The following is a 20,732-nucleotide window of genomic DNA, read 5'->3' on the forward strand; positions in this document are numbered from 1 at the left end:
ACTCTAACTTGCATCACGGTACTAACTAATAAGCTTAATTTTACTAACCCCAATTTTAAAGGTTCTGACATCTTTCACCTTGGGGTGATCTCATTCTTAGGACAACCGTTTACTTACCTGATTCCTTGGAGTAAACTTCTGCTCTGTTGTCCTCACCATATATAAGCCCTAGAACTATAGTTAGTGTGTTGTGGAATTTTAGTTTTGAATCCTGTATAAAAGAACTCCAAGACCTAAAAGGCAATTTATTTATGAAATTTATTTTCTTATATAAATTACTTATTTCTCTGGGCAGACAGCCTTCACCTTATTGCACTAATAGCACATCTGTAATATCAAGCTACAGGACAAGTCTTAACAAGAGGTTTGTATTCTTCAACGTAGCACTTGTCTACCAGGCACTGTAGAGGGGAGTGATGAGGAAAAGCCAGGACTGCTTAGGAGGATGGGAGGGGAGGGGGCAACATATACCCTTCTCACAATTGGTTTCCTCCCAGGAAGGGGAACATGCAAAGCTGACTTCTGGATTCTGGGAATGGGAAGAGTTGGGAGGCCGAGAAGCCCAATGCAACCCTGCAGCTCACCTCCCTTTATTTCTGAGGGAAGCAGGGACTCATCTTTTGCTCATTTGTAACAAATCACTCCAGCCTAGCTGACGCTTTGGGGTAAACAATGGAGTAGGAATCATCATCAGAATTAGAATTAGCAGCAATTAACAGGCAATACACTGCCACAGTGAGGCGGGTGTCATCCAGGTCCTGGGGACCTGCAGGCTGTGTATCCTAGGGAGAGGTGCCATTCAAGACCTGGCGCTGGCTCTGGAAGAGTCTCTTAACCTAATGCAGCTGGGACTCATTAGGCTCAGACGGCTCCTGACCACACTAATTATTAGCAAAGCTCTGGTGTTGGGTTCCAACCATTGGTCAAAGCTGTAATGAGACTGAGTATGTAGGCAGAGTGAAGGGGGTGCCTGAGTAGGAAGGGGGAGACCTGCTGGGAGAGGGTCAGTGGGCAGTGATTTTAACATGATTAGGCCCTCCTTGCAGATGGCGGCTGTGCTGAACGGGGAATGGGGTTGGAAGGAGCCACAAGCCCCCTCGCTCTGCCTTTGTACTACACTGAAGACAAGTTGCTCACATACTCTAAAGCACATTCTTGATACAGGAAGAAGGGCTTGTGGGGAAAGCGGCAATTTGGTATTGGGCAAGAGCCATGTTAAGCCTTCATGAGGGCAGCCACCACAGCCTTGGCATTGAGGCTGCGTAGGTCACAGTAGGTCTGGCCGGTGCCCACAAAGACGATGGGTTTGCTTGTGATGTACGTCATAGAAATAGCAGCTCCCACCTAAGTGGAGAAAGGGGACAGCCAATCAACACGAGCCCACTTTTCACTCGCCCTCTCAGGAACAGGAAGTGCTGGAGCCAAGGCTTCCTTGCAGCCTCAGCTCCTTTGCGGAGGATGCCCACTCCACCCTCCAGTCTCACGTTTACCTTGTCATCAATGGTATCAAATTTGGTAAGAACAATGCCATCAATGAGCCGAGGTGTCTGAGCCATAGAATGGTCAGCCAAGGCTCTATTGAACTTGACCTGGAAAGAAAAAAGGTGACAGAAGTGTAAGAACCATCTACATTGACTAAAGCTTAAGTTGTAAAGGGAACTGGGCCCACACTCTCACCAGCTGGTCCACGGCTTCATTGCCTACTAAGGCTTCTCCTACAAACAGCACCAAGTCGGGTGTATTGACAGTAATGAGTTTGGCCAGGGCAGTCATCAGAGGGGCATTGTCTTGCATGCGGCCCGCCGTGTCCACCAGCACCACGTCAAAGCCTTGGTTACGTGCTAAAGAAAGAAAGTGGTCAACTCTGAAAACCTGGACTACAACTAATCTCATTCCCAGCTTCCTTTCAGAAAATCCTAGTTTGGCTACCTGTTCACTGTCTTGGGCCCTGGATTTGGTTCCAAGGTAATGTGAGACAAACTTGATTGTATGCTTGGCCATCACCAAACATGTTCAGGAAAAGGAGGATAACAGGATAAAGGTGACCAAATTCAGGCTTCTTTGGTTAGGGTGTATTAACTTTGCCTGCAACTATATCTATTACCCAAAAGCAGAGCATGGCAAGTAACTGATCTGACTTTTTACTGTAATTAACGAGTCTGTAGTAGCACAAGCCTGATCTGCAAATTCCAAGAAAATCAAAGGAGGAAAAGGGACCCCAAATAAGCCCCCCGACTTCCCGTGCACTGTACCAAAAGCAATGGCTTCCATAGCAATGCCAGCAGCATCCTTGCCATAGCCCTTTTCAAACAACTGCACCATGGTGCGGCCACCATGCTTCTCTGGAGGGTGTAGGGCACTCAAACGCCGGGTGTGTGTACGCAGCTGCTCCACAGCTCCGGCACGAAATGTATCACAGGCAGCAATGAGGACACTGAAGCCATTCTCTAACAACCAGAAGGAAATCTGTGAAAAAGAAGTGAGAAAAGTCACCTAAAGCCAGGATTTTGAGACACAAGAAGTACACAAATATCAGCGACAGGCTGGGGAACTGCACTGACCTTGGCAAGATTAGTAGATTTCCCCACTCCATTAACACCACAGAAGGTGACGACGTAAGGGCGCTGGCGACGCTGGGCGTCCATGATGTCCCGGAGCATGTCTACACGACGCTGTGGCTGCAGAATCTGCACCAGGGACTCCTGTAGGGCTTGCTTTACTGTGGAAGTCACCGCTGAAAGAGGAGGTGGAGGACGTTTGCAGCTGTGTAAAGAATGCTCTCAAAAATGCCTAACACCTTTCTGAGCTAAGGGGACTAAGACAGTTAACTAGACTCTTTTCCCAGAAATCCAGAACAGACGCACATTACAAGGACTAACTCATTTAATCCTCTCAATAACCCTTAAAATCTAGGTTACAGAGATTTAGAGGTTAAGGATTTTGCCAAAAGTCACATACCTCGTAAGAACAGAGGTCTGTGCACTTAACCTCTTGGTACACATAAGCACTTTCTCACTTAGGGCAGTACTTACTGCTGAACGTCCCCATCACCTTCCCTTCCAGCTTGTTGGCAACGGATTCACAGAGCTGGACGGCAATGTCTGCAGCCACGTTCTTAGCTGAGGAGGGGGACAGGTAGGTCAGTTCCATGTCAGCAACAACCAGTCTTTATCGTGCAGGTGAGAAACGCTAGTGAGTCTGCGCTCAATTACCTGTATCCCGTGAACATGAGTCAGCCCGGTCCTCAGAGCTTACCAATTAGATGATCACGCATCTTGTCCAGCACAGATTCCATGTCTTCACGACTCAAGCTCTTTGAACCCACAAGGCCCTTCAGCATACCAAACATGCCACCCAGTGTGCCCTTGGTCGCACTGCAGGGACAGGAGATGACAAATATACATAGAGCGAGTAGGTGGGAGTTGTATCTTACCAGTTTTGCAGATGCATATGCCACTCCCCCACTTGAAATCTCCCTACCTAGGCTTGGTGGAGTTTTGAGCAGCCCCTTCGTCGTCGGAGCTGCTGCAGTCCAGATCCTGAAGCTGCCCCCCAGGCCCAGTCCCTCGAATCTGGAAGATACAGGGAAAGGAGATGGGGCCAGAAACACTAAGGTCTCTGAGGAAGAAGTCCACATTGCTCTATCTCTTTCATTTGGGGAAGCTCCAAGTATAACTTACCCCTCATTCATATCCAAGTATCATGTTCCCACACTCTACTTCCTCCCAATTTGTTATTAAAGATAACCTTCACTTTGACCCCTGTTGCCTCTTACCAAGTTGATGTCCTCAGACAAGGCAGCCTCAGGGCTTCCATTGGTGGTGGGAGTACTGTAATCCAACACTTCTTTGTTAGCACAGCCACCCAGTTCCCACACCCGGGGCGCTTTTTTGCCCTTCTCCTTTGGAGCATCTGACTTCGTGGACTTGCTGCAACAGGTTATGGTGGAGAAGCAGGAAAGGAAACATGAGCCGGAGACCAGAACTCCCTTGCACCCATCATGTCTAGATAACAGTATTTTGAGAGTACTGAAGAAAGAGTGCTCACTTGGACTTCTCCATACCCCTCCCATGCTTCTGAATGAACTCCTCTCGCTTCCTGCGGATCAGCTCCTCTTTGGAAAGTTCTACTCCGTTCTCAGGACCCACTGGAAGACCTGACTTTTCTGCAGGGACGGCTTTGCTGGTAGCCAAAGGACCATCAGAACCTGTTGGGAAAAAACTCACTGAAGGAAAAAAAAAGACAATCTCAACCACTAGACAATGGCTAAAAGTCTTCCAAATTGTTCAAAGGAAATTTGGACCAAACATCTTGGAGTTCACAAGGCCTGGGGATTATAGGATGGTGAGCATTTGAGTGAGGAGGAGGCAAGCAATGACAGAAAGAAGGAACACCTCAGTCCTTAGCACCGTCTTAACACCTTTCACATCCCAGTGTATCCAAAGAACTCAAACTCGCCTTCCTTCTTGGCCCCCTTTTTTTTGCTATTCTTTGCTTTTTCCTTGGGCTTTTCCCCGCGTGTCTCAATCATGGACCTCACAGGTTTCTTGGCCTTTTCAGAATCTTCAAATTTCTTCATGGTAGTGGGAGCTCGGATCTTACTGCTCTCCTCTGCTTCACTAAACAAAAAAGAGAATGGTTTATCTTTCTACCCCGTGCAGGAGGAAAAATAACAGTCCAGAGAAAGGACTCTCACACCTAAGAGGACAATGAGAACTGGGGAGCAAATTAGGAGTGTCTTTGAACACACCAATTTACCACCCTTGAACCACCTTCAGAGAGATCATCAAATCAGGGAAATAAATTGATTTTAGAGAAGGCAGGCCTCTCACCGAAGGAGCCGCAGGAAGTCATTTTGGAAATCAAAAGTGCCATTTAATAAACTCAAAGCACTTTGCTGTTGGATCTCCGTGCGGTACTTGTCCCGAAACAGCCGGTGCACGTCATCTATCAATTTGTCTACATACGTCAGTGTCAGGATCTTCTGAAAACCAACCTGTTTAGGGGAAGAAACAGAGCCAACAGATCTGCTTACATGCCAGCCTAGAATGGAGGGACGCCAACTCAACCCTGGCTTTCAGAGATAGTTCAGCTACCTGGCCGGTTTCCCTGTCCTGACAGGCAGCCAAGCTCCCTGCCTGGGCCCAGTAGCTGCTGTTTTCCCCCATCTACCTTTCTAGTTTTTTCAGTTACGTCATCATATACACTGGCTGCAATTAATCAGAGTTCTCTTAATAATCAGGACTATGTTAACAATGTAATCGTCCCTCTACAACATCCCACTTACCACAAACACCAGCTCAAACTGGTTGTCCAATTTATACTTGAGTGTGAGTGCCTCATGGGTGAAGGAGTTGTTACCTCCCCGTTCCTGGAGAAAGAGTATGTCTCAGTGTTCAGACCATCCCCAGAAAACCCAGGTTTGGGCCCTGGGTTTGGATTACCTTTGGGAAAAAGCCAGACATTTCCCTCAAACTCAAATCTGTCCCCAGGACAAGAGGATGCTGGGGCACTTCTCTCTGGCATTCTACCAGAAATGAAAGAAGATAACCAAGTTGGGGGAAGGAGGTGAGAGGCAGCAAGGCACATAGGAGCCAAAACGAAAGTAGTCATATAAACAATCAGATTATTAGCAGCTATACAGCATTCAGTTTTGTAAAGGTGTTTTCCCATCTGTTATTTCACCTAGCCTCGAAACAACAAAACCAAGCTGCTGGGGATAAATAGAGGGAGCGGAGGGGAATACCAAAGGCGCCGGAATTCGGCTAGAGTCCAGACGCCGGAGTGGGGGTCGTCACTAAGTTGTGGGTACTCTGAAGGGGACGAGAAAACGAAGCGGAGCCCGGGTTACGCGTGAGTGGCCAGTTTGAGGTGGGCGGGGAGGGTGGGAGGAGGCGCGGAATAGAATCGAAGGGACCATGGATCGGGTCAGGAAAGAAGAGCCTGGAGTTCTGATCCCACGGGGGCGGTACCTGCAGCAGCACGGAACGAATCAACGCGTTAACAGGCCCGGTGCATGAGTCGCTAACGCCCTGGAAGCACCAGAGCACAAGCCCACCCTTGGAGAAAATGGTGAAGAAGTCGAGCATGGCGGCAGCGGCAGAGGAGCTGGGGCCGGCGCCGGGAATTCAGGCCGCGATAGCCGCCGCTTCCTGCTGCGCCAAGCGCGGGACACGTCACACCAGCGGCCCCGGAAACCGGCTCAACGCACTTCCGCTCGGAAAGCTGGGTGCCCTCCCCATCTCCGCCCGAGGGCGCGCAGGCCTGACGTATCTCAAGGCCAGCCAATGGCGGGTGGGAGCGGGCCTGGGCGGGGCTCCCGGAGAGGTCACGGGGAGACCGCCACCTTTAGCGTGGGGGGGCGGAGCCCTGAGGGCCACTGGCCAATTGGCGCGCTCGTCTGAATGGCGTTTGGCGCGGAGCAGTGACGGCTGGGATAATAGCGAGGCAGCTGTGCGGCTCTCAGAGGGTGCCGGTCTCAGAGGGGCCATGATTCGGAGGGTTCTGCCGCACGGCTTGGGCCGGGGCCTCTTGACCCGGAGGCCAGGCACTCGCAGAGGAGGCTTTTCTCTGGGTAAAGTTGAGGACGACAGAGGGTATTGTGGTTCTGGGGTGTCCCCAACCTCCGACTGTGTGTCCTTCAGGACCCGAAACCGTGGCCCACACTGGCAGGACAGTGGGTCGGCTTGGGGAAGGGGGTAAGCTTGCCTACCAGAGCTTGTACGGGCGGTGCAGGTGTATGGCTCCCAAGGCAGCCCTTCTCAGGTGGCAGATCTCACATCATTCTACGTTTCCGGTTACAGTCAGACTGATTGATAGGTGGTACAGATGTGCATTAAGTCCTGCCCGCGTTCAGGATGCTGTACTTAGTGCTGTTGCGGTGAAGGAGTGAAGAGAAGACGGGATTCAGTGAATGTCCTGGAAGATGGCTAGAGTGTACCTAGAGAGGGAAAATTTCAATAGACAGTAGGCCAGTTCAAGACTGGATAGAGGCCGGGCGCGGTGACTCACGCCTGTAATCCTAGCACTTTGGGAGGTCGAGGCGGGTGGATTACCCGAGCTCAAGAGTTCGAGACCAGCCTGAGCAACATGGTGAAACCCCGTCTCTACTAAAAATACAAAAATTAGCTAGATGTGGTAGTGGGCTCCTGTAATCCCAGCTATTCGGGAGGCTGAGGCGGGAGAATCGCTTGAACCCGGAAGGCGAAGGTTGCAGTGAGCCGAGATCACGCCATTGCACTCCAGCCTGGGTGACAGAGCGAAACTCCATCTCAAAAAAAAAAGATTGGATAGAACTCAACTTAAAGAATGCTTTGCACTGCTAGCTAGTATAATGGCGGAATTACATGGAGCAGGTGGGAACTGAGATCAGCCTTGAAGGATGTTTACTGGCTTAAGAAAGGTGTGTGTTCCTGTCTCTGAATAATTGAGTGCAGATTAGGAGAAAAATATTGTTCTTGTGCAAGGAACTAGCAAAAGCCATCTAGATAGACAGTGTGAGTAGTAGCATGAAATGTAGTGTGGACAGGTGAGCTAAGGCCAGACCAAAGAAAGATTGCGGTGCTGCTGAGAAGAGTTTGAGTGAGGTATGAAATGGCAAAATGATTAATTTATTTAAGGTACTTACTGAGCACTTAAAATATGCCGGGTGTTACCATAGGCTGGAGATTCAGTGGTGAAGGTGAACACAGCCTACCCCTCATGGATTTTAGAGTATGTAACAATACAAACTCAAAGCTGCAAGTGTGTCCAAAAGACCATGTAGAGTTTGAGCTGGTCTGGGGGTCAGGAAAGGCTTTCCAAGCAAGGAATTAACTAGGCAAGGAAGTGGACACAGTTTCAAAGCAGAGAGCACGTGTAGGTTCCCCGTGGTGGGAGGAAATAAGGTGCCATCAAGGAACTAAAGGGCCTGGAGTGTAGGGGAGGATAAGATGAACAGGAGCGAGATTGTGCAGTACCTTACAGGCTCTGTTTACGACTTTGGACTTTGGTTCTTAGAGTAATGGAAACTCACTGAAGGGTTTTAATCAAGAGCGTTTTTTATTAAATTTGTGTTTTGAAAAGATATTTCTAGGCCGCGCGCGGTGGCTCAAGCCTGTAATCCCAGCACTTTGGGAGGCCGAGGCGGGTGGATCACGAGGTCAGGAGATCGAGACCATCCTGGCTAACATGGTGAAACCCCGTCTCTACTAAAAATACAAAAATTGGCTGGGCGTCGTGGCACACACCTGTAATCCCAGCTACTCGGGAGGCTGAGGCAGGAGACTCGCTTGAACCCGGGAGGCGGAGCTTGCAGTGAGCCGAGATGGCGCCACTGCACTCCAGCCGGGGTGACACAGTGAGACTCCGTCTCAAAAAAAAAAAAAAAAAAAAAAGAAAAGAAAAGATATTTCTAGCTATGTTGTAAAAATGTTTGCAGCAGGGGGTGGGGTGGAAGTGGGGAATCAGTGGGAACAGTTAGGATGCTTTTGCATTTGTCCAGTTGAGAGATGATAGTGGCTTGGCCTAGGATGATGGTGGCAGAGGAAGAAAGGGGACAGATTGAGGAGTTACTTGGAAACTAGAGCCCTCAGGACTTGATTATAGATAGGATATAAATGTAGGTTGCGTTGTGGCGATGGATATCCAGGATAAGGTGCTGCTTAGAGGTGCCATGCTTCAGAGGGTGCCGTGACTTGGGGTGTGCCGGAGCCTCTTGGTCCAGAGGCCTGGAAGACCCAAGTGGGGATGACGGTGCAGTTGAACATGTGAGTTGGGATCAGGAGAGGTGTATGCAGGAGGTAATGTAGAAAATTAATTTTAGGAAATTGAATCTTGCAGTGCTCGGCACAATGCATGAAAAGGGAGACTGATGGCATGTGGACTATTCAGAAAACTGTGGCAACACTGTTGGGTGCAAGGTGACCTTATGAGACGGACTGACAGTGGGGACTGCCAATTCATGTGTCTGTTTAGCTCACCTTTTCCTGTGTCCATTCTCCAACCCCCCAACCATGTGGGAAGGAAATGTGTGGCCCTCTGACCCTAACTACATCCCACAGACTGGGATGGAAAAGTGTCCGAGATTAAGAAGAAGATCAAGTCGATCCTGCCTGGAACGCCCTGTGATGTACTGCCAGACACCAGCCACCTGCCCCCCGAGCACTCGGATGTGGTGATCGTGGGAGGTGGGGTGCTTGGCTTGTCTGTGGCCTATTGGCTGAAGCAGCTGGAGAACCGACGAGGTGGTATGCAGGTGCTAGTGGTGGAACGGGACCACACGGTGAGGCCTGGGGTAGGACAGAGTCATGAGTGGGGCAAGAAAGATGACTCACATTTTATTAAGCACCCTAGGGACAAGGGAAGGAGAGGAGGGGAAGACCTCAATCTCAGGAGATCCAATGGGCAGAGATTGTGCTTTGGACCTTGTTGAGAAATTGTCCTAGGATCTTCCTCGGTCAAACCAGGAAGGTTGGCAATAAGGTTTATTCTTTTGAAAGCAGATTTCATAATATTGGATTTTTCGAGATCTCACAGCTCTGCACTCAAGCTATAATTAAGTGTCTCAACTTTCTTTTTTTTTTTTTGAGACAGAGTCTTGCTCTGTTGCCCAGGCTGGAGTGCAGTGGCACGATCTCAGCTCACTGCAACCTCTATCTCCCAGGTTCAAGTGATTCTCCTACCTCAGTGCCCTGAGTAGCTGAGATTACAGGGACACACCATGAAGCCCAGCTATTTTTTGTATTTTTAGTAGAGATGAGGTTTCACCATGTTGCCTAGGCTGGTCTCGAACTCCTGACCTCAAGTGATCCTCCTGCTTTGGCTTCTCAAAGTGCTGGCATTACAGGCATGAGCCACCATTTCCTGCCCTCAACTTGCTTCTTTCAGGTCCCATTAGTTGTGAGGTTTTTGCATTTTATTGTATTTATTTATTTCGAGACAGGGTCTGGCTCTGTTGCCCAGGCTGGAGTGCAGTGCAGCCTCCACCTCCCAGGCTCAAGAGGTCCTCCCACCTTAGCCTCCCGAGTAGCTGGGACCACAGGCATGCACCACCACACCTGGCTAATTTCTGTATTTTTTGTAGAGATGGGGTTTCACCATGTTGCTCAGGCTGATCTCGGATTCCTGAGCTCAAGCAATCTGCCCGCCTCGGCCTCCCCAAGTGCTGGGATCACAGGCATGAGTCACCACCCAGCTGGTTTTTGCACTTTAGATGTTCCCATTTGCATTGCCGCTAGCCACGAATCTTGCTACTTTACTTCATTCATAACCTTTCATTTTCCAAATGGTAGATGAAATGTTAATCGTCTGCCCTTGGACTTCCAACCATTTTGTACCACTGTGTCAGCTCTTTCCAGATGACTGACCCTCTCTGCACATCCGCTACTAATGATTTTAAACACTGTTGCCTTCAAGTTGACATATGCATGGGTCTTAGATTATAGACTTGCAAATAGGACTCCCCTTCAACTTTAGGTGTATAGCTCAAAGCTTTCATTGCAGTACTCTAGTCACGTGTGATAGGTTACCTCAACTTTTCTTGTCTTTCCACAGTATTCACAGGCCTCCACTGGGCTCTCAGTGGGTGGGATTTGTCAGCAGTTCTCATTGCCTGAAAACATCCAGCTCTCCCTCTTTTCAGCCAGCTTTCTACGGAACATCAATGTAGGTGCAATGATATTTGGGATGTTGGGGTGGTAACCCCTCCTTTAGCCCAGAGTGGGGAGGAGCCCAGCTAGCAAGGTAGCCAGACAGCAAGAATGGGTCAGTCAACAAGAAGTGGGGGGCCCTGGCCTTTCTTCCTAGTGGTGGGTGCATCAAGGTCTAGGGCACTGAGCCTGGGGAGCTGTGGGGGAAGAAGGCGGAAAACTCTTCCTTGCATCCTTAAGTCAGTCTCTTTCAGGAGCTTCTCTCTGCACACAGGAGTACCTGGCCGTAACCAATGCCCCTCCGCTGGACCTCCAGTTCAACCCCTCGGGCTACCTCTTGCTGGCTTCAGAAAAGGATGCTGCAGCCATGGAGAGCAACGTGAAAGTGCAGAAGTGGGTGCCTGGCACGGCCTCTCAGTTGCTTTGCAGCCAAAGGTGTTGGGTGGCTCCTGCACCAGATTAGGAAGTGAGAAAGCGGAGTTGATAAGACAGATCCCTGCGGTCTAGGACCTCAATGTGTCAGGAAGGAAATACACAGACCTGCAGTGCCCCGTGGGAGTGCTGTACCATGGATATGGACAAAACACTGCCAGGTGCTTCCTAATTTGTCAGAGCATGAAAACCACCTGGAACACATCCCAGACCTAATAAACTAGAATCTCGAGGGAAGGAGCCCACAAATCTGGGTTTTAACAAGAACCTGAAGTCAGGAGTTAGCAAACTTTTTCTGTAAAGGGCCAGATAGTATGTATTTTAGGTTTTGCTGGCCGTACAGTCTGTTCTAACCACTCTGTTATCACAGTATGAAAGCAGCCATAGCCGGGCGCGGTGGCTCAAGCCTGTAATCCCAGCACTTTGGGAGGCCGAGGCGGGCGGATCACAAGGTCAGGAGATCGAGACCACAGTGAAACCCCGTCTCTACTAAAAATACAAAAAATTAGCCGGGCGCGGTGGCGGGCGCCTGTAGTCCCAGCTACTCAGGAGGCTGAGGCAGGAGAATGGCGGGAACCCGGGAGGCGGAGCTTGCAGTGAGCGGAGATCGCGCCACTGCACTCCAGCCTGGGCAACAGCGTGAGACTCCGTCTCAAAAAAAAAAAAAAAAAAAAAAAAAAAGAAAGCAGCCATAGACAGAAGCGCAAATGAAGGAGTGTGGCTCATTTACGAAAACAGGCAGCAGGTCAGATTTGGCAACCCCTGCTCTAAATGATTCTCGTGGTCAGGTGAGGGTGGGCACCTTTGTGATGCAATATGGCCGGAGGCTTTATGTTTATTTAACAAACACCCAAGTCTCACAGTGACATAAATATCCTAAATGCTGTACAGATATTAACTCATTTAATCATCAGAACATCCCCATTTTACATATGAGGAAACTGAGACATAAGGCACTAGTAAGTGGTGGCAGTGGGATTTCATTTGAAGCCAGCAGTCTGGCTTGGGAGTGTTCTGTTGGTGCCTCTGCTATGAGGCGGCTCTGGGGGACAGGGTCCCAGAGGAGATGCCTGTACTCAGGAACAGGATTGTAAAAGGAGTGGAGAGGAGGTGGATCCAGGCAGGAGTGGAGGGAACAAGGTTACCACCTTGTTGTGAAAGTTAATGGAATAGGCTGGGTGCAGTGGCTCATGCCTGTAATCCCAGCATTTTGGGAGGCTGAGGCAGATGGAACACGTGAGGTCAGGAGTTCGAGATCCGCCTGGCCAACGTGGTGAAACCTCATCTCTACTAAAAATACAAAAATTAGCTAGGTGTGGTGGTGTGTGCCTGTAATCCCAGCTACTCAGGAGAATCACTTGAACCCAGGAGGAGGAGGTTGCAGGGAGCCGGAGATCGCGCCATTGCACTCCATCTTGGGCGACAGAGCCAGACTCATTTCAAAAAAAAAAAAAAAGTCATGGAATAGACGGGGATAGAGGGAGCTCTGTGTGCTGAAAGGAGACAAGGGAGTAGGGAAGGAAAGGCAGTCAAGGCTGAAGAGCCTGACTAGGAGGCTTGGTCTTCAGCCACTCAACAGGAAAAATAGGGGCATTTGGGGCAGAGAAGTGACATGACTGAGCTGGACTCCCCACTTGTGAGGTTGGGGTCCATACTTCACCCCTCTGCACACTCTCCTCTCTGACACACATACGCCGACCCACACGTTTATCTCAGACAGGAGGGAGCCAAAGTTTGTCTGATGTCTCCTGATCAGCTTCGGAACAAGTTTCCCTGGATAAACACAGAGGGAGTGGCTCTGGCGTCTTATGGTGAGGCTTGCTTGCAGAGGGGACAGCTTTTTTCCTGAAGGTAGAGACTAAGGGGTGCCACGGGTTGGGAGTCTCGGGTACCCCACAGCCAAGCTGAAGGAGGAACGCTTTCCTCCCGTGTCATGGGGACTGCCCTGGGCCATGCTAGTTCTCTAGCCTTCAGCAGGCTTTGTCTCTGTGGTTCAGTTGGTCAGGATGACCTTTCCTGGCTTACAAGCCCTCAAGAGGGGTTGGGGACACAGGAAATACAATCCGAGAGCAGAAGTCCTCATCTGTCTTTGTGACAGTTCTCTTTTTCTTATCACAGGGATGGAGAATGAAGGTTGGTTTGACCCCTGGTGTCTGCTCCACGGGCTTCGGCAAAAGCTCATGTCCATGGGAGTCTTTTTCTGCCAGGGAGAGGTGACACGTGAGTCTGAGCTTGTTTCCTCTAGCAACTGGGGCATAGGCCTAGACTAGGTCTTACCTTCTCAGTCACAAGCTAAGAAAGGGCTGCGGGGGAAAGGGGTCTACCCTGAGAGCAGGTCCTAGGCATCCTGACCCGGGTTCCTCACTGAGCTGCGCTGTGACTTGTGATCTGCTTGATGATTGCACCTCAGCACTGTCCTGTCAGAGTGTGGCCGAGCTCATGCCAGCTCCCTCATCTGTTTGCTTCAGTGTCTGTAGGAAAGCTCCCATCCTTCCAGCTTTCTTTCCTTAAGAAACAAGTGAAATCCCCATTTCCTTCCTTTTCAGGGCCTCCAAGGCCTATTTTTCATTTTCCTCTCTGCAGGTTTTGTCACTTCATCTCAACGCATGATGACCACAGATGACGAAATGGTGACCTTGAAAAGCATCCATGAAGTCCATGTAAGTTTCTAGTCTGGTGATGTCCTTTACCAAAATGGAGGGACAGGAAAGGTAGTGACTCTCCTGGTTTTGGTCTTCTTTGACCCACTTTCCAGTATGGGTAAAACTAAGGCCCAGGAAGGAGGGCACCTCTCAGGGTGCCTGGTATGTGGTCCGGGTCTTCCCACCCCTCACTCTCTGGTGCCTGCAGGTGAAGATGGATCACAGCCTGGAGTACCAGCCTGTGGAATGCGCCATTGTGATCAACGCAGCCGGAGCCTGGTCTGCACAAATCGCAGCGCTGGCTGGTATTGGAAAGGGGCCGCCTGGCACCCTGCAGGGCACCAAGCTACCTGTGGAGCCGAGGAAAAGGTAACTGTCCTCTGGGCAGCTGAGGAGGTTGGTGAGAGAAAGAAAGAAATGACATCAAAGTTGGATAGCATGTGTGTGTGTGTATGTGTGTGTGTGGGGTTGGGGAGGGGGTGTGTGGGGGTGTGGGGTTAGGGAGAGTGTGTATGTGTATGGGGTTGGGGAGGGGGTGTGGGTGTGTGTATGGGGTTAGGTCTCGAGAGGGTGTGTGTGGGGGGTTAGGGAGGGTGTGTGTGTGTGTGTGTGTGTGGACGAGGTTGGGGAGGGTGTATGTGTGTGTGTATGGGGTTGGGGAGAGTGTGTGTGTGCATGTGTATGGGGTTGGGGAGGATGTCTGTGGGGGGGGGGTTGGGGAGAGTGTGTGTGTGTATGGGGTTGGCAAGGGTGTGTGTATACGAGGTTGGGGAGGGTGTGTGTGTGCCTGTGGGGTTGGGGAGAGTGTGTATGTGTGTGGTGGGGGTTGGGGAGGGTGTTTGTGTGTGGGGGGTTGGGGAAGGTGTTTGGGGGGTTGGGGAGGGTGTTTGTATGGGGGGGTTTGGGGAGGGTGTTTGTGTGTGGGGGGTTGGGGAAGGTGTTTGGGGGGTTGGGGAAGGTGTTTGTGTAGGGGGGTTGGGAAGGGTGTTTGTTGGGGGATTGGGGAGGGTGTGGGGGGGGTGGGGATGGTGTTTGTGTGGAAGGGTGGAGAGGGTGTTTGTGTATGTGTGTGTGGGGTTGGGGAGGGTGTATGTGTGTGTGGGGTTGGGGAGGGTGTGTGTGTATGGGGTTGGGGAGAGTGTGTATGTGTGGACGGGGTTGGGGAGGGGATGTGTGTATGTGTGTGGGGGGGTTGGGGAGGGTGTTTGTGTGTGGGGTTGGGGAGGGTGTGTTGGGGGTGGGGATGGTGTTTGTGTGGGGGGTTGGGGAGGGTGTTTGTGTATGTGTGTGTGGGGTTGGGGAGGGTGTGTGTATGGGGTTGGGGAGAGGGTGTGTATGTGTGGACAGGGTTGGGGAGGGTTTGTGTGTGTGTGGACAGGGTTGGGGGGCGTTGCCAGCCATCCTGTTTCTGTAATTGGTAACCGCACTAGGTGTGTGTGTGGTTGGGGAGCGTGTGTGTGTGCGTGCGTGTGTTGGGTTGGGGAAGGGGTGTGTGTGTGTGTGTATGGGGTTGGGGAGGGTGTGTATGTGTGTGTGTGCTGGGTTGGGGAGGGTGTATGTGTGGGAGTTGCGGAGGAGGGTGTGTGTGCATGTGTTGGGTTGGGGAGGGGGGGTGTGTGTGTGGGAACAGGGTTGGGAGGGTGTGTGTGGGTAGGGGGTGGACGGGGTTGGGGAGGGTTGCTGGCCATGCTGTTTCTACAGTTCATAACCTCGCTGGCTGTGGCAGGTATGTGTATGTATGGCACTGCCCCCAGGGACCAGGCCTAGAGACTCCGCTTGTTGCAGACACCAGTGGAGCCTATTTCCGCCGGGAAGGATTAGGTAGCAACTACCTAGGTGGTCGTAGCCCCGCTGAGGTAAGCCGAGTGGGGTGGGACATGCTGGCAAGGAGACATAGAATAATTGTCATGAAAGAATCAGGCTTTTGGCCAGGCTCGGTGGCTTATGCCTGTAATCTCAGCATTTTGGGAGGCCAAGGCAGGTGGATCTCCTGAGGTCAGGAGTTCGAGACCAGCCTGGCCAACATGGCGAAACCGCATCTCTACTAAAAATACAAAAATTAGCTGGGCGTGGTGCTGGGTGTGTGTAATCCCAGCTACTTGGGGGGCTGAGGCAGGAGAATCGCTTGAACCCAGGAGGCAGAGGTTGCAATGAGCCGAGATCACGCCATTGCACTCCAGCCTGGGCAGCAAGAGCAAAACTCCGTCCCAAAAAAAAAGAAAAAGAATCAGGCTTTTCTGGGGGGCTGCGTGCTGTGTTAATTGATATTAGAGCCCCCTCCAGATTTGAACTGGGACCATTTCTCCCCATCCCCTATCTGCACAGGGATTGTTGAACAAGTCTGGGTCTGCCCTTGTGTCCCAGGCTATGTAAGCCTTGTCCCCACCTCTCACTCCAGGAGGAAGAACCAGACCCAGCGAACCTGGAAGTGGACCATGATTTCTTCCAGGAGAAGGTGTGGCCCCATTTGGCCCTGAGGGTCCCAGCTTTTGAGACTCTGAAGGTAACTGGCAAGGGCAGGTTTTCCTTTTTATTTTTGGACATTAGATGGGACAGATGACGTTGGTCCCCTGGCAACTGTGCACTGCCGTAGTCCCTCCATGTCACAACTGCTAAGGAATTTGTTGGACACATGGCATTCCATAGACCCCTCAGCAGTGGGTAGAGGGTACTTTGTGCTGACCCCTGACGAGGAGTGAGGATGGAGTGTGGCTGCAGCCTTCCTGAGAACCCCAGTGTTTTGTGCACCCGCAGGTTCAGACAGCCTGGGCCGGCTATTACGACTACAACACTTTTGACCAGAATGGTGTGGTGGGCCCCCACCCACTAGTTGTCAACATGTACTTTGCTACTGGCTTCAGTGGTCACGGGCTCCAGCAGGCCCCTGGCGTTGGGCGAGCTGTGGCAGAGATGATACTGGAGGGCAGCTTCCAGACCATCGACCTGAGCCCCTTCCTCTTCAACCGCTTTTACTTGGGAGAGAAGACCCAGGAGAACAACATCATGTGAGCATGTGTGCTCTGCACTGGCTCCACTGGCTTGCATCCTGGCTGTGTTCACAGCCTTCTCTGCTGCTCCAGTCTTCCCCAGCACTGTGCTGGGCCTTCTCCCCTCCCCAGTGTCCTCTCCTCTCAGGCGGGCCATTGCATCCACATGGCTGGGCAGGCACAGGCACTGAGGCCCAGGCCAACAGCAAGCGATGAGCAGAATCCTAGGACTGATCTGTAGCCCATGCTGGTGTCCCCCACCAGGGCAATCCAGCTGGAGGCCTGAGCACCCTGGCCCAGGACTGGCTCCATCCTGGCACTGACCAGGAAAGACTGCCTCTGACCCTCTTAGCAGACAGCCCAGGCATGGGAGCATTCTGGGGCAGCCTGGCTCAGGTTTCTTGATTGTCTGTTTACCCTATCCATCAATCAATACATGTGATTAACTCCTTCCCTCCAGTCTTCTGTCTCTTCTTTTCATGGTACAGCAGGAGCTTTTGAAGCACCCATTAGCCTTGTATCAGGACAGGGAGCTCTTTTACAACAAAACAAAACAAAAAATGAGCACAAACCCACCTTTTATTAGTTAAATCCTTGAGCGGTACAGTATCACACAGATTATGTGTCCGTAGTCTTAGCAGGAAGATTGGGAATTTGGCATAAACCATGCCACTGTTTCCATGAACTCAGGTTACTTTTTACCAGATTACTCTGGTTTTGTGTGGTGTGCCACCAGGAGTCGCTGTGTGGTTCTTTGCTTTGTATACATGAGCACATCTCTTTCCCAAATAGAATTCGGTTTCATCCCAGGCATAAATGCTCAATTTTAAGAAGAGCTGTGTGCCTACTTTGGTTCTGGAAACCCCACTTATAGCCCCAGCAAAAATGGCCTTGGATCACAGCCTTCCTGTTCCCAGCAAGCCTCCACAAGCTCCAAGATGGCGGACAGAGTCCTTCTTAGATCCTAGGTGGTAGGTGTCTTGCTTGTAAGCAAGTACCTCCCATTCCTGAGTTCCTGCAGGGAGTTGGTTATAAAGAAGAGAGATGGGTTTGCCATGTATTCTACCAACATTTATTCAATCCAACTGTTGGCCAGGCTCAGGGTCACACATTGAGATACACCAGCAAGCAAAACATAGTCCTGTCTTTGCTGGAACTTTCATAGCCCTGCCCCTCCTAGCCCCTCATCCCTAGATCAGATACAGTGTGACCCCCACAGTGCTGGCATAAGCACACAACACAGACACCTCACCCAGGGTGGGAGTAGGAGGGTGGCAAAGGGGTTTGTCCATGAAGCTCCTCCAGGGAAGTTGACCTCTGAGCTGAACCTAAAGGATGGGCATTTAGTGAAGTGAATGCAAGGTGGCCAAGGAAGGATCCAGGCTGAGGGCAAACCATATGAAAAGGCCCAGAGGCAAGAACTAATAAGATTCAGGGATTTGTCCTAGTCCACTTGGGCAGCTATCACAACATATCCTAGAATGGGTAATTTATAAATAATAGAAATGTATTGCTCACAGTTCTAGAGGCTGGGAACTCCAAGATCAAGGCACCAGCAGATTGAACGTCTAGTAAAGGCCTGCTCTCTGCTTCAAAGATGGTACTTTCTCACTGCACTCTCACGTGGCAGAACAGGCAACCTCTTTCAACCTCTTCCAAGAACACTCATCCCTTTTATGAGGGTAGAGTCCACATGATTTAATCACTTTTCCAAAAGCCCCACCTCTTAACACTATCACATTGGGTATTAGGTTCCAACCTATGACTTTAGGGAGGACACCAACATTCAGACCATAGCAGGATTCAGTATGACTTTTTCCGCCTGGATCGTGGAGCGCAAGAAGAGGAACCAGAGCCACTGAGGGGTTTTAAACGGGAGCAACACGATCAGATTTTCCTTTTAGAAGAATCACCTGGGCGACCTTGTGGAAAGCAGATGAGGATGTCAAGGCAGTAAGGAGGCCAGATGGAGGCTGTGGTTGCAGTCTGTGTGGCAGAGACAGGGAGTGCCTGAACCATCATGGTTCCCAGGGTGACGCCAGCAACAAGAAGTGGGTTAAGTCGCATGGCCAGGTTTTTGGATGGAAGTACCGCCCCTCCCAGAGATGAGGAGCACCACGGAGGAGTGGAGTGAGGGACAGAGTGAGTGGTGCAGTCTGGGATGTGAAAGGGGTACCGGTAGGGCATCCCTCAAATAAGGGGTTGGGCTGATTGGCATGGTCCTTGGGGGACAATCTGGGCTACAGATAGAGATGTGGACATCGTGGGGCAGGATGGCATCACCCCAGAGGGTAGAGTAGTGGACCAAGGAGGGAAGCTGGAGGGACCCCACCAACATTTAAGGGACAAACCAAAGAAGGGGACACTGAAGAGGTACCTACAGAGACAGGAGAAAAGCCAGGAGAGTGTGGTGTCGTGGAAGCTAAGGAGGAAGTGATCACAGTACCTGCTGGATTCAGTCCCAAGTAGTTCAGTGTTGGCCTCATTCTCGAAGAGCAGTTTCAGTGGAATTTGAGGTCTGGACATTTGCAGAGAAGGAGAAGTGAATGGGAATAGAAACAGCTGGTAAACTGCCCACTCTGCCTCGAAAGCGGCCTTTGGGGTTGGGCGCAGTGGCTCACAGCTATAATCCCACCACCTTGGGAAGCTGAAGTGGGAAGATCACTTGAGCCTACGAGTTCGAGACCAGCCTGGGCAACATGGCAAAATCCTGTCTCTACAAAAAATACAAAAATTAGCCAAGCATGGTGGCATGCACATGTAGTCCCAGCTATTAATACTTGGGAGGCTGAGGCAGGAGGATCACTTGAGCCTTGGAGGTTGAGGCTGCAGTGAGCTGTGAGACACCACTGCACTCCAGCCTGGGTAACAGAGTAAGACCCTGTCTCAAAAACAAAAACAAAAACAAAACAACAACAAAAATAGTGGCCTTTGTGGAGAAGGATGAAAGGGAGGGAAGAAATGATGGAGGTGGGCCTTACTAATGGCAGGGGAGGAGATGTGCTACCAGAGAGGTAACAGCAGAAGCCCCTGGGGTTAGGGTGGGGGGGCCAGGCCTCAGGCCTCAGGCAGAAGAGGAAGAAGGCGGTGCTGAAGGACAGGAAGGAACTTGCCAGGGATATGGAGGAGGGACAAGTCAACATCCGGTTGACCCTGTGAGATTCCCCTAGGTGCCAGGCAGTTGCTCCCCCTCCCTTCAGCACGGACATTCCAATCTCAGGGTGAAAGGGAAAAGGCCTTCAAGTGTTTCTCACCCAGAAGCTGCTCCCTTCCACACAGTGAGTACTATGTTTATTAAGAAGCACTGAGACCTGTAATCCCAGCACTTTGGGAGGTGGAGGTGGGCAGATCACCTGAGGTCGGGAGTTTGAGACCAGCCTGACCAAATGGAGAAACCCCGTCTCTAGTAAAACAAAATTAGCTGGGCATGGTGGCGCATGCCTGTAATCCCAGCTACTCAGGAGGCAGAGGCAGGAGAATTGCTTGAACCCTGGAGGCGGAGGTTGCAGTGAGCCGAGATTGCACCATTGCACTCCAGCCTGGCCAACAAGAACAAAACTCCGTTTCAAAAAAAAAAAAAAACAAAAGGCACTGAGCAACTCCCCTGTCCTCCCACAGGGCTCTACTTCCCCACTGAGCTGTGCAGAGCTCGGCAAGCCTTCTTCATCCTTGCCCAACACTCAGCTGTCCCAACGCTTGGCCCATACTTGGCGCAGTCAAGTCCTGTTTATCTGAGTGTTCCTCCAGTGTCCCTCTGCTCTGGCTGGAGCCTGAAGAACCAACCCTGGCCTCGGGGAATTTTTACTTTAAAATGGGACCTAAGCAGCCAGAGCACAGTCTCTTTACAATGAAAAGCACTACTGCCTTTGAGGGATGGAGGTGGGAAGGGCTGGGTTAAGCAAAGCTTTCCTGAATAAGCTGCAAAAATGGGCCTTGATCCCTTTGTAGTTCATAAGCATGATATTTGGGTGTTCACGCACATGTGTGAGATGTGCCTCCCTTAAACCTTGTTAAGGGTTGTTACCCATGTGATGTGAAAAAAG

At 50.9% G+C, this 20,732-nt stretch overlaps 2 protein-coding genes and 1 pseudogene across 10 annotated transcripts; 2 read left to right on the forward strand and 1 right to left on the reverse strand.

Annotated features, from left to right (window-relative positions):
- Positions 1 to 283: 283 nt before the first annotated feature.
- SRPRA (SRP receptor subunit alpha) lies at positions 284 to 6,193 on the reverse strand. The gene is given in 14 exon segments (NM_001266746.1): positions 284 to 1,344; positions 1,491 to 1,589; positions 1,678 to 1,841; positions 2,253 to 2,466; positions 2,562 to 2,734; positions 3,033 to 3,119; positions 3,256 to 3,374; positions 3,481 to 3,572; positions 3,776 to 3,929; positions 4,048 to 4,207; positions 4,459 to 4,619; positions 4,833 to 4,996; positions 5,288 to 5,371; positions 5,973 to 6,193. Coding segments are annotated over 14 exon segments (1,917 nt in total). The 5' UTR covers positions 6,090 to 6,193; the 3' UTR covers positions 284 to 1,215.
- Positions 6,194 to 6,438: 245 nt separating this feature from the next.
- On the forward strand, positions 6,439 to 17,142 carry FOXRED1 (FAD dependent oxidoreductase domain containing 1). 9 transcript variants are annotated; one of them, XM_077964636.1, is made up of 11 exons: positions 6,439 to 6,698; positions 9,042 to 9,262; positions 10,534 to 10,644; positions 10,903 to 11,221; positions 12,781 to 12,871; positions 13,179 to 13,280; positions 13,644 to 13,720; positions 13,911 to 14,071; positions 15,429 to 15,558; positions 16,101 to 16,205; positions 16,457 to 17,142. In XM_077964636.1, exons 5-11 carry the CDS (start codon positions 12,802 to 12,804, stop codon positions 16,709 to 16,711), a joined length of 900 nt encoding a protein of 299 aa, XP_077820762.1. In that variant the 5' UTR covers positions 6,439 to 6,698; positions 9,042 to 9,262; positions 10,534 to 10,644; positions 10,903 to 11,221; positions 12,781 to 12,801; the 3' UTR covers positions 16,712 to 17,142. The 9 variants fall into 9 exon arrangements, with proteins under 9 accessions (XP_077820762.1, XP_028689980.1, XP_077820761.1 ...); XM_028834147.2 differs by having other exon boundaries at positions 10,903 to 11,021; positions 12,777 to 12,871; XM_077964635.1 differs by having other exon boundaries at positions 10,903 to 11,021.
- A 3,483-nt stretch (positions 17,143 to 20,625) lies between these two features.
- Positions 20,626 to 20,723, forward strand: LOC114672561 (small nucleolar RNA U13; annotated as a pseudogene).
- Positions 20,724 to 20,732: the final 9 nt, after the last annotated feature.

This window comes from Macaca mulatta, chromosome 14 (assembly GCF_049350105.2).
Source record: "Macaca mulatta isolate MMU2019108-1 chromosome 14, T2T-MMU8v2.0, whole genome shotgun sequence".
NCBI classification, from domain to species: domain Eukaryota; kingdom Metazoa; phylum Chordata; class Mammalia; order Primates; family Cercopithecidae; genus Macaca; species Macaca mulatta.

Excerpts from the sequence above, each read along its gene's own strand:
- FOXRED1 (XM_015116078.3), top strand. The coding sequence starts at position 6,490 with ATGATTCGGAGGGTTCTGCCGCACGGCTTGGGCCGGGGCCTCTTGACC. Across the intron at positions 12,872-13,178 it reads AGTGGCTCTGGCGTCTTATG|GGATGGAGAATGAAGGTTGG; the intron begins GTGAGGCTTGCT and ends TTCTTATCACAG. Across the intron at positions 13,721-13,910 it reads AAAGCATCCATGAAGTCCAT|GTGAAGATGGATCACAGCCT; the intron begins GTAAGTTTCTAG and ends TGGTGCCTGCAG.